General features: G+C 41.1%; 1 protein-coding gene across 1 annotated transcript in view; it reads left to right on the top strand.

The window, feature by feature from the left end:
- The window catches only part of TRPM1 (transient receptor potential cation channel subfamily M member 1), a 76,992-nt gene that overhangs the window by 60,858 nt on the left and 2,789 nt on the right, over positions 1-13,345 (top strand). The window contains exons 25-27 of the mRNA XM_068990963.1: positions 256-400; positions 3,684-3,886; positions 4,820-4,952. Coding sequence (XP_068847064.1) covers positions 256-400; positions 3,684-3,886; positions 4,820-4,952 — 481 coding nt within the window. The remainder of the gene's footprint in view (positions 1-255; positions 401-3,683; positions 3,887-4,819; positions 4,953-13,345) is intronic.

Here is a 13,345-nt window from a genome sequence, read left to right as displayed (position 1 = left end):
GTAGATTGAAAAACATAATGCAGAAATGAGAAAATATTTATAAATATGATAAGTTAAGACTAACTCTGAGTGCAGAAATGAGTTTCTTATCTCCTTTGTATGAGTCGATATCTTTCACATGGAAAATTACTGATTAGGAAATCAGAAAAAAAAATCACAGTAAAAAAGAAATAGGTCCTTTAATAGCATAGGTCAGTTATTAATCTTTCCATTCTATGTGAAAATCAAGCACAAAAAGCCAAACTCTCATTTCAGCTCCTTGTGGTGACAACCAGTACGATGAGGAAGGCAAGCGGCTCCCCCCTTGCATCCCGGGTGCCTGGCTCACGCCTGCCATCATGGCCTGCTACCTGCTAGTGGCCAACATCCTGCTTGTGAACCTGCTCATCGCCGTTTTCAAGTGCGTGTCACAGCCGATGACCGTGTGCTTGCTATTTACTACTTTACAGATTTTCAGTCTAATCTCAGAAACCTCTGAGGCTGCCTGGCGTTTACATGGAATCCACTAGGACTTTCAAATGCATACAAATTTTTTTTTTGCAGTCCTTTTTGTTCAACCACAATCAGACTTCATACATTCCTAAATAAAGAGTTGACACCTAAATATATTTACATTCAATCTTAGTTTGTATTTTAACACTTTGGTATGAATTTTAATCTAATGAAAGTATTTCCTCAGATGAAAGTCTCTTGAGATAGAAAGATTTATCAAGTTGAGTCTTGAATTTATGATCAGAGGCACAAAAGCAAAGCTAATTTTATAGGCTGTGGCAAACACTGGATACTAACCTGAGCAAACTCCAGAAGATAGTGGAGGACAGGGAAGCCTGGCATGCTGCAGTCCATGGGGTCACAAAGAGTCAGACATGACTTAGCCAATGAACAACCATGACAATTACTGTACTATTTATTACATGAAATATTTTTCTTATAATTTACTGAATAGAAGATAAAGTGACCTAGAAAAGAAATGGCTTAAAATTCACAGTCCAGTTTCTTGTAAAACTTGCCCCTCTTGGCATGATGCATTGAGGATGTGACCATGTTTAATAAATGTTGGAAAAACTATTTTAGCTTCTAAGATGAAAAATATGAGAGAAAAATCCCTCACAGAAATAGAGACTCTCAGAGCTGACCAAGGCACTGGAGAGAATATGGTTACACTCCTGACTTAACAGATGAGAAAATGAAGGTTGACAGAGGTTAGCTGGCTTTTCTAAGGACCCCGTGTAGACCACACACTTGATCAGGATTCCAACAATTCTAGGCTTACTGCCTTCTGCTGGAAGCTAAAAGAAGACAAAGATTGTACCAACCTAATATCCAAAATTTGATTTAGGTCATACCTGAATGGTCTAGCGGTTTTCCCTACTTTCTTCAATTTAAGTCTGAATTTGGTAATAAGGAGTTCATGATCTGAGCCACAGTCAGCTCCCGATCTTGTTTTTGTTGACTGTATACAGTGTCTCCATCTTTGGCTGCAGAGAATATAATCAATCTGATTTCAGTGTTGACCATCTGGTGATGTCCATGTGTAGAGTCTTCTCTTGTGTTGTTGGAAGAGGGTGTTTGCTATGACCAGTGCATTTTCTTGGCAAAACTCTGTTAGTCTTTGCCCTGCTTCATTCCGCATTCCAAGGCCAAATTTGCCTGTTACTCCAGGTGTTTCTTGACTTCCTACTTTTGCATTCCAGTCCCCTATAATGAAAAGGACATCTTTTTTGGGTGTTAGTTCTAAAAGGTCTTGTAGGTCTTCATAAAACCATTCAACTTCAGCTTCTCCAGCATTACTGGTTGGGGCATAGACTTGGATAACTGTGATATTGAATGGTTTGCCTTGGAGACGAACAGAGATCATTCTGTCATTTTTGAGACTGCATCCAAGTACTGCATTTCAGACTCTTTTGTTGACGATGATGGCTACTGCATTTCTTCTGAGGGATTCCTGCCCACAGTAGTAGATATAATGGTCATCTGAGTTAAATTCACCCATTCCAGTCCATTTTAGTTCGCTGATTCCTAGAATGTTGACATTCACCCTTGCCATCTCTTGTTTGACCACTTCCAATTTGCCTTGATTCATGGACCTGACATTCCAGGTTCCTATGCAATATTGCTCTTTACAGCATCGGATCTTGCTTCTATCACCAGTCACATCCACAACTGGGTATTGTTTTTGCTTTGGCTCCATCCCTTCGTTCTTTCTGTAGTTATCTCTCCTCTGATCTCCAGTAGCATATTGGGCACCTAATGACCTGGGGAGTTCCTCTTTTGGTATCCTATCATATTGCCTTTTCATACTGTTCATGGGGTTCTCAAGGCAAGAACACTGAAGTGGCTTGCCATTCCCTTCTCCAGTGGACCAGGTTCTGTCAACATAGACAGCATATTAAAAAGCAGAGACATTACTTTGCCAACTAAGGTCCGTCTAGTCAAGGCCATGGTTTTTTCTGTGGTCATGTATGGATGTGAGAGTTGGACTGTGAAGAAGGCTGAGTGCCAAAGAATTGATGCTTTTGAACTGTGGTGTTGGAGAAGACTCTTGAGCGTCCCTTGGACTGCAAGGAGATCCAACCAGTCCATTCTGAAGATCAACCCTGGGATTTCTTTGGAAGGAATGATGCTAAAGCTGAAACTCCAGTACTTTGGCCACCTCATGAGAAGAGTTGACTCACTGGAAAAAACTCTGATGCTGGGAGGGATTGGGGGCAGGAGGAGAAGGGGACGACTGAGGATGAGATGGCTGGATGGCATCACAGACTCGATGGACGTGAGTCTGAGTGAACTCCGGGAGATGGTGATGAACAGGGAGGCCTGGCGTGCTGCGATTCATGGGGTTGCAAAGTGTCAGAGACGACTGAGTGACTGAAGTGAACTGAATATCCAAAATAATGCACCTTCAATAAAAAATGTTCAATAATTAATGAACTCAGTTCCAAAAAACTGTAGTCAACTAGTTTTATGACTGAACTGAAAGTTTAAATACTTCAAAATGCTTAGTTGAATGGCTCATATCTTTAACTATATGAAATAAAATATCTGGAGCAGTCTGTAGACTATGGTGTGGTTTTTCAAGAAAGTAGGGGATAACAATCTCAATACCCTTCATTCTTAATTATTTATACAAGTAAAATGCCCTTCAATGTAGACAAGCCACACTGATAGACAAACCAAAAGACAAGTCATCTAGAAGTCAGCCCTAATTCCTAGAATGGAACCAAAAGGCCATTTTATTGCATATTTTCAATTCAGTGTGAGTAACTCTGATTGTTCTGGGAAATCACAATCAAAAGTAATACAATTGCTTTACAACTTTGTGTTATTTTCTGCTGTACAGCAATGTGAATCAGCTACATGTATACATAACATTGTAAAGCAATTATACTCCAATTTTAAAAATTAAAAATTAAAATACTTATTCTAGTGCTAAAAAAAGTAATACAACTTTGCAAATAGGTTCCTCTGTACCATTTTTCTAGATTCTACATATATGCATAAATACACAGTATTTGTTTTTCTTCCTGACTTATTTAATTCTGTATGACACACTCTAGGTCCAATATGATTATATTATATGACTTTTGTTTACTATATGACCATATGGTTATATTATGTGACTTTTGTCACGATAAAAAAATTTTTTTTGAGTAATATAGCTAACTAAACCTGTAATCTTTTTAAAGCAATACCTTCTTTGAAGTGAAGTCAATATCTAACCAAGTGTGGAAATTCCAGCGTTATCAGCTAATCATGACATTTCATGACCGGCCTGTCCTGCCTCCACCAATGATCATTTTAAGCCACATCTACATTATCATCATGCGTCTCAGCCGTCACTGCAGGAAGAAACGAGAAGGGGACCAAGACGAACAGGATCGTGGATTGAGTATGTGCTATCCTGGGCGAGTTTCTAAAGAGTTACAATTGGATACCTGTTAGTTTATTACTAATTAATATCACTGAAAGTCCACTCCTGAGGGGATGAAAAATTGAGAGAGTTCTTGAAAATAACTTTTCTCTATAAACCCATTGTTCCTTTCCAAATGTTTTACTGTGTTACACTTGAGGAGAATGGGAAAATATTCCTGCCACCTTGCCTCTATCCATAAGATATATGGAAAACATTTTCCAGAAAATGCTTGGTTTCACGTTCCAAATAGCAGCAATTTGAGTTGTGTTAAAAAGTGAGCTGTTTAGGTGTCATGCAACCCAGCAGACGCAGCCAGACGCTCTGTGCTTGAAATTTGAACTTTCAGTGAAAGGAACCAGTTGGGAGCTTGGGATTAGCAGATGCAAACTGGTATATATAGGATAGAAAAACAGTAAGATCCTACGGTAGAGCACAGGAAACTATATTTAATACCCTGTGATAAACCATAATAGAAAAGAATATGAAAAAAAATGTGTGTATAACTGAGTCACTCTGCTGTACAGCAGAAATTAACACAGTATTATAAATCAATTATACCTCAATACTCTGGAGGAGTGGCAACCCACTCCAATATTCTTGCCAGGAGAATTCCCTGGACAGAGGAACCTGGCAGGTTACAGTCCATAGGATCGCAAAGAGTCAGACACGACTAAAGTGACTTAGCATGCATACCTCAATAAAAATTTTTATTAAAAGTGAGCTGTTCATCTCCAATGGAAAGATGATCACTGATATTACAGAGTCTTTGTGTGATAACCAGTCCAGGAGGCAGGGTGCTGCCTGCAAGGGATAGGGAAATGAGCTTGATTAAAGGTGGCCTGTGAAAATCACTAGGACACATCTACCTGGCTGATGTCTCACGTGGTAACCTCTTCTGCTTATGCATAGAGCTGTTTCTCAGCGACGAGGAGCTGAAGAGGCTGCACGAGTTTGAGGAGCAGTGTGTCCGGGAGCACTTCCAGGAGAAGGAGGATGAGCAGCAGTCTTCCAGCGAGGAACGCATCCGTGTAACCTGCGAGAGGTGCACCTGGGGCATGGCCACCGGGGGAGCGGGGCATCAGGGCCGAGGGGGACATCGAGTTCGATTTAACATTCACTTGCAGTTCTCCTGTTGACCCAACTTTGGCTTTTTAATGCGTTTCCCTCCCTGAAATAGTGTGAATGTTCCAAATGATGCTTATACATTGTATAAAGAAGTGAATGATGACATTTATCGCAAATATCCCAGGCCAAAACCAAACCAAAACAAACAAAACTGTGACAGTTCTTCCCCAGCCCCTAAATGGGTGCCTTTACAATTCAGTACATGGGGAGAACCATCAGCTGCAGGGCTGTGTAACTGCTGGGGACGTTTCTCCCCGCTCTTGACAAATGCTGTTGCCTTAGCCAAGGGTGGTCTGTCCCCAGCTTGACTTCCTCATCCTGACTGTGCCCTCCTTGCTTCTTCCCATCACCTTTCCACCCTCAGGGAACAGAGGTACAGGAAGCGCAGTCATCTGTCCTGGCTACCCATCAAGATCAGCATCATCGCTTACAAGCTACACGAACTGTAGCTTGGGAGTCAGTCAATTAGAGGAAGGCAGGTCTGGGAGGGACAGAGAGGGACTTGTTCTATGCTTTGTAGTATTGCACTTCCTGCAGCAGCACACCACAGAGCAACTAGCAAAGGTGGACAAGAACAATCAACCCACACTATGGACATTTTTTTTCCCGCATTTTGTAGTCTTTAAGAACCTTGATCACTTCATAAAAGCAACTGAAGCTTGTTAAAGTGCATGAGAATTGATAAGACATCATTCCAAAGACTTGAAGGATGAGCATAGCGAGGGAGCCATGCCTAAGGGGATTCTGGAGCATCATTCTTTTTAAATTTTATTTATTTTATTTTGGCTGTAACAGGTCTTAGTTGTGGCACTGGGGAGCTTCGATCTTCATTGCAGCATGCAGGATCTTTAGTTGCAGCATGAGAACTCTTAGTCAAGGCACATGGGATCTAGTTCCCTGACGATGGATCAAACCTGGGCCCCTTCCATTGGGAGAGCAGAGTTTTAGCCACTGGACCACTGGGGAAGTCCCCTTCTACCCTGGAGTCTTGAGCATTAAAGTTTTCTGAAACCATGTATTTCATGTCTGATATACATGTGTATACTGAGAAACTTAAAAACATGGTACAATGTCAAAAGAATATGTCAGCACATAATTCCCAATCAGGGGCCCCAGCAATTACAAGAGAATACATGATACACAGTGAAGTCTTCCTGGTGTGTGTTTAGGCCACCGGCTCTGCCCCAGGCCACAGGAGGGACGGTGCCTCAGGCAGCTGCAAGGCTCTGTCCCCTCCCCACTCATACACCTAGTCACCTTGTATTAATAATTCTACCAGCCAAACTCAAGGGTTATCTACACCAACTTTTGGCCTTAATACTTTTCAATAAAACTTTGAGATACTTCTTTGCTATTTTACTAGTAATTACTAACCTTTCAAGATGATAAAAAATGGTTTCTGTATGAGAAGGATAAGGTGCCTCATCTTATAACCTAATCTTCAGGTTTTAGTTATACGTTAACTTGACTGTAATCACAGGCAGTGATTTACCATGGGAACAGTGCTCTTTCACCCTGCCTGGCACCCTCTCCCTTTCCCAGCATTGTTTGGATTTTTACCATTCTTGGATCAAGGCTCCAGGAATGTGATTATCAGGTTGCTGCCAAATTGCATTTTCCTCTTGGGGCTCCTTGCACACGAAAGAGGAATGAAAGTGTGCTGGGGCTGGTGGCAGCGGGTGGGAATGTAGTAAAAACACAATGCTTTCCATTTCCCTTGGCTGTGTTCTCAGGGTGACGGGAGCACATTCCTGCCCCTCCACTTCCCTTTGTTGACGCTTTCTTGGCTGAATCACAGGTAGATTCCAGGGACAGAAAGAGGAGGGGGTCCAGGAGAAAGTGGCTTTCCTTCACCCTTAACCAGGACTGGGGAGCAATGTGGGAGGAGGATCTTGTGAAGGTCTTGGGTTTCCTGTCGGCTTAATGAGAAATCAGCAATTGATCTTTTGGTGATCTTTGGTATCCTCTTCCCAAGTACCAGGAAGAGAAGATGCTGGTAAGAAAGATGCTTCTAACAAAGACATAACGAAGAGAAACAAGACAGTAACTGCAAAAAGACCTGAAAGAGTGATCAGTCTTAGAAAGGAGGTGGTGATTCCTCTGATGGAGAGAATGCCGTCCACATAGGAGTGGGGAAGCTGGGGAAAGAGCTTACCTGAAAGTCTTAATTTTATAAATTCATAAGAGTCAAGGATGCTTAGATGATAGAAGAGGAGTGGGATGAAGTGGTGGAGTTTCAATGTGTCTGGTAAATGACAATCTCGCTCCTTATGTGACTTTGAAAGCCAAATCGGAGATCATTGCAGCCATTGGACTGAGATTAAAAACATCAGCTTTATTAGTAATACATTTTGTGCTAGAGGATGTGGATCAGGTCTTGCCAAATACACACTCCTGTCCTCACCCAGGCACAGGCAGCTCCAGGAGCCCACAGCCCACGCCGTCTTCTCCCCTGCTAAGCTTACTCCATGACTCTGACAAAATGAGAACCCACACTCCCTGCAAGCAGCAGGCTCCCAGAGAGAGAGAGAGAGAGTGAGAGAAGTACACTCATGTCCTGGTCCCCACTCCAGAAAATCAGTTTTTGTCAAGAGTAAATGAAAGGCTAGAGAGAGGCCAAGAGTTTTATACGAATGGAAAATTCGAATTGTAAGAAGAAGCAGTAGGAATGGGGAGAAAGAATGACCCAGCAACATTACAGACTTGAAGCCAGAGGGAGGATCTGAGTTCACCTTGAGGGGAAATACAGTAGGAACGTCATTAACCAAGAGGTTGCCTGGTGGCAGTAATGACAACCCAGTTGTGACTCTGTATTGTGTCAAGTCAATGTGGCTCCATGCCTCTCAACCTGATGGCAAGGATGCAGAAAGTGAATGATGCTTGGGGTACAGCAAAAGGGAGGCTGATGGTGGCCTGGGCTGCTGAGAACCAGTCAGTGCAGGTTCCATGGTGATGTCAGGGTTCACAAATGGCAGCAAAACATATTACATCACCTCCAGCCCTGTTTATACCTGTCCAACCCTGTAGTCCTGGTCATGATGGATGAAGGCTTAGGGACTGTCACTACTATGTTGGAAGTAAGGGAGAGACAACCTAGGATATCAATAAGAGCTTCTCTGAGGGCCTGACCAGAGTCTGGCCAGAGCAGAGAACAGAGTCAGGAAAGGTTAATGATTTAGATGACCTGAATTCTAGAATCCAAGGTTTGAGGTATGCCTGGCCAAGCTGCTGTGTATAAATGATGTGGCATGGAGACAGAATCCCAGAGAACTTAATATTCTTCAGTGATTACTAAGTCTTTTGCTGACTGAAAAGAATGAGTACAGAAGATTGAAGACTCAAGTATTGTTCTTTGTTTAGTCTTTCACATATAAAAACTCCATAAGTAAGCACAACCAGGTGCCACCCTGGGTGTTCTCCCTACAATTACTAAACTTAAAAGGCAGCCCCATACGAAGAAGCAGATGGGAATTAAAATAGCTGAATTTTGGCTGGATGAGACAACTCTATGATCTATAGACCTGGAATGAAATGACAGGGTAGGAATAGTCTTAGAACTCAACATAGATGACCATGCAATCTTGAAACATGGGTCTTGTCAAGGAGGAACCGGACCTGGTTACTCCACTAACATTATGTTTTTATGTTACCTTTTAACTCTATCATTAAGGAAACGTTCCCATATAATTTGTGAGATGCCTTGCAGGTAAAGGGTGATTGTTTCACATAAAACAATGACTGTACAAAAAATGAGTTTTAATAACTGGCTTACTACAGAGCTCCCAATGTCTGTGTTCTGTCCTTTGCAAAGACACACAGGACTCTTACCATGAGAATGTGAATTTGGACCTCATATTTTTTTTTTGTTTATTTTTATTTTTAATTGGAGGATAATTGCTTTATAGTGTTGTGCTGGTTTCTGCTGTAGAACAAAGTGAATCAGTTATAAGTATACAGATATCCCCTCCCTCTTAAGCCTCCCTCCCACCTCCCGTCCCACCCCACTAGGCCATCACAGAGCACCAGGCTGAACTCCCTGTGCTACACAGCTACTTCTCACTAGCCTGGACGTGATATTTAATAGATAAGAGTCTATGAAAGTCAATAAAGTTATGCCCTACTTAGGCATATATTCTCTTGGTGCATGCTAAGTCGTTTCAGTCAAGTCCGACTCTTTTCAACTCCATGGTCTGTAGCCCTCCAGGCTCCTCTGTCCATGGGATTCTCCAGGCATGAATACTGGAATGGGTTGCCGTTTCCTTCTCCAGGGGATCTTCTCAACCCAGGGAGTGAACCTGCATCTCTTGTCTCTTGCATTGGCAGGTGGATTCTTTACCACTAGTGCCACCTGGGAAGCCCAAGTTACTACAAAAGTTCCAGTGATTTATAGATTGTTGTGCCTATTATGTGAATGGAATGGAAAACATTATTCACAGAACCTTAACAAAAATGCATTTTGGTTAAACTACTTTCAGGTTTAGTGGTATATAAGATTCAAATTTAAATCCTCTAGGTATTAGATATACTGAGATACGGACAAAAATATTTGAAGATCTGTAACCATTATGACCAACCTAAATAGCATATTTAAAAGCAGAGACACTACTTTGCCAACAATGGTCCGTCTAGTCAAGGCTATGGTTTTTCCAGTAGTCATGTATGGATGTGAGAGTTGGATGGTGAAGAAAGCTAAGTGTCAAAGAATTGATGCTTTTGAACTGTGGTGTTGGAGAAGACTCTTGAGAGTCCCTTGGACTGCAAGGAGATCCAACCAGTCCATCCTAAAGGAGATCAGTCCTGGGTGTTCACTGGAAGGACTGATGTTGAAGCTGAAATTCCAATACTTTGGCCACCTCATGTGAAGAGCTGACTCTTTGGAAAAGACACTAATGCTGGGAAGGATTGGGGGCAGGTGGAGAAGGGGATGCCAGAGGATGAGATGGCTGGATGGCATCACCAACTCAATGGATATGGGTCTGGGTAGACTCCAGGAGTTGGTGATGGATAAGGAGGCCTGAAGTGCTGCAATTCATGGGGCCGCAAAGAGTCGGACACAACTGAGCAACTGAACTGAACTGAACTGAACCGAACCACCTCTACCCGTATGGTCATGTCATTCTATACCTGTTCAGCACCTAGAGTTCAGGGAATCCTTTCACCGAAAGTTTTTAAAACTAAACTGAAACTGCAAGTACAACCCACAGAAAGCATCTATAAAAGAAAAGAAAAAGTGATAGACTGGATTTCATCAAAAGAAAAAACTTTTGCTCTACAAAAGACACTGCTATGACAATGAAAAATGAGGCACAGACTGGGAGGAAACACATGCAAATCACATATCTGCTGTAGGGCTAGTGCACAGGATATCTAAAGAACTCCCAAAACTCAATAATAAGGGGGAAATGATCCAATGAAAAACGGGTCAGCAACTTCCCTGGTAGTCCAGTGGTTAAGAAACCGCAATTCTAACGCAGGGGGTGCAGGGATCTCGCATGCCACAAACAAGACCTGGTGCAGCCAAATAAATAAATAAACATTAAAAAAAAAAAAAGAACCGTACACCAAAAGAAAAAGTAGTCAACTAACTGTATGATAGCTTTAAAGAGAAAACATGACCTTAGAAATATGACATTATTGGAAATATGTCTTCGAGAGGAAATCGAATTTATTTAATGGGTAGGCTGTGGACCTAGAACAGTTTTTTGTTCTGTGCTGAAAAGAAAACAGAATTAAGATGTCAAAAGTCAGGAAAGTCTGTATCTCACTGTGAGTTCTGTTATAAACGATGGATTTCTCTTATATGCTCTCCTGCCATTCAGTGTGTAGAGATGGGACCCTTTCCCAACGGTTTCCTCCGTCCCTTCTCTTTCCCCTCCTGAAATGAAAACCCCTCCTTTGATTTCCATATATGGATGTCAAGATTTGTGAAACACACTTAAGTCATCATGTTATAAAAGTTACAAGTCAAGGCTGGAAGGCGAGATAGTTTTCCAAGTGTCCTTTCTGTTAAATCATTTCAGAGAGAAGTGAATGGCACCTGGTTCTTTCTTCCTTCTTTCACACATGCTCTAAAAACTCAATACAACTTTCCTTGATTTGGCATAAAATGTTCTGTCTCCATGCTGTAGCTATTTAAAAATGAGCTTGAAATAACATTCTATTTAGTTACTTTTTTATTGGAGTATAGTTGCTATACAACGTTGCATTTATTTCTGCTGTACAGCAAAGCACCTCAGCTATATGTATACACATATCACCTCTTTTCTGGATTTCCTTCCCATTTAGGTCACTGCAGAGCCTGAGTAGAGTGCCCTGAGCTGTACAGTAGGTTCTTGACAGTTATCTATTTTGAAATAATATTCTTAACTTAAACCACATCTTGAAGCTTTATTTCCTCCACAGCTTCAGTTAAGGGAGTGGCTACAGTAGGGATGGGGCATTTCTGAGACACCTAAAGAGGCTTCTTACGCACAGTGGGGTTATCTAGTCATCACAGGGGAGGAGGGACGGTTAGGGAGATGTCAGGGTGACAGAATCAGATGAGTCTGAGGTCTCCTTTTTTTGAGTGGCTGGTGATGCTGTCTTTTGGATTAGGTCACACAAGGGATAAGTCAGGCAGAGAATTAGAAAAGATTTGAGAAGATACTTATCTCTATTTTACCAGCTTATTTATTTTTAAAAGTTTGCACAGCTGCTTCATCTCAAAATTCTGTGTTTGTTCAAGGATCTCAAGTCTGTTCCAGAGGCAATGTGATTTCTAATACAAAAAGAATGAATCCTCGTGGCAATGGATTTGAAGGGCGTGAGAAGACATGACATTTAACAGAGAAAATTAAGTTGGACTTGAAGTCATGGAAAATTAGGAGTGAAAAGTTCTTCTGTTGGTTCCTGAAATGCAGGAGGAGAAAGAACCCTTAGAAACTGTAGTCGGGCTCCCTATGGTTGTTGTAGTTGTTTAGTCGCTAAGTTGTGTCCAACTCTTTGCCACCTCATGGATTGTATCCTACCAGGCTCCTCTGTCCATGGGGTTTCCTAGGCAAGAATACTGGAGTGAATAGCCATTTTCTTCTCTAGGGGATCTTCCTGACCCAGGGATGGAACCCACGTCTCTTGCTTGGCAGGTGGGTTCTTTACCACTGAGTCACCAGGGAAGCCCAATGGTAGGGAAGCTTTTTTTTTTTTTAATATTTATTTATTGAAGCATAGTTGATTCACAATGTTGTGTTAGTTTCAGGTGTACAGCAAAATGATTCAGTTTTATATATATATATATATTTTTTTTTCAGATTCTTTTTCCTATAGAGATTATTGTAAAATATTGAGTAGAGTTCCTGGTGTTACACAGTAGGTTTATCTTGATCATCTATTTCATATATACTAGTGTGTGTATGTTAATCCCCATAGGGAAGCTTCTAAAGGAGGAAGTCACATCTCCTCATACATGGTGAATTTGGTGAAATCGGTCCTCCTGGTGGCAAACTTCCAGGAAGCCAGATCCTTCCTGCTCAAATGATGTGGTTTCCTAAGGGGCATAAAAATAGTTCTCTCCTCACGAAAAAAATTAAGAATAGAATCCAAGGACCCTCCCACACATCAGAGCACAGCTGTTCAATGCGGCCAACAGTAGAACCTTAGCAGGTTTTAGTTCAGGCAACATTATAATTTCACAGGCTGTTGCCTGATCGTCTAAGAATTAGAAGAAAATCCAAAAGCAGGTATTTATAATCTGCCATGATCTTCCTTACAATCCCATAAGGGAATACCAATTATTAAATATAGTTAACAATTTAAGTTCATTGGTATTTCTCAGATAGCTAAATGACTACTTGTCCCTGAAGTAAAATATCTGATAATCTGAACTTAATTATTTTTGCATTAAAAATTATTTCATTGAAGTATAATTGATGTATAATATTGTATTAATTTCTGCTTCAAAGTGATTTAGTTACATACATATATATATTATTTTTCATATTCTTTTCCATTATGGCTTACCCAGGATATTGAATATAATTCTCTGTGCTATACAGTAGGACCTTAATTGTTTATACATCCTACATATACTAGTTTGCATCTGTTAATCAGAAACTCCCAAACCTTCCCTCCCCACTCTCTCTCTCCCTTGGTAACCACAAGATCTGTTCTCTAAGTCTATGAGTCTGTTTCCATTTCATAGATAGGTTCATTTGTGTCATATTTTAGATTACACATATAAGTGATATCATTTGGTATTTGTCTTTCTCCATACGACTTAGTTCACTTAGTCTGATATTCTCTAAGTCCATCCATGTCGCTGCAAATGCCATTATT

The sequence above is a fragment of the Capricornis sumatraensis genome, chromosome 19 (genome assembly GCF_032405125.1).
Source record: "Capricornis sumatraensis isolate serow.1 chromosome 19, serow.2, whole genome shotgun sequence".
NCBI lineage: Eukaryota > Metazoa > Chordata > Mammalia > Artiodactyla > Bovidae > Capricornis > Capricornis sumatraensis.
The sequence above is the reverse complement of the archived record's forward strand: the minus strand, read 5'-3'. Positions and strand labels throughout refer to the sequence as shown.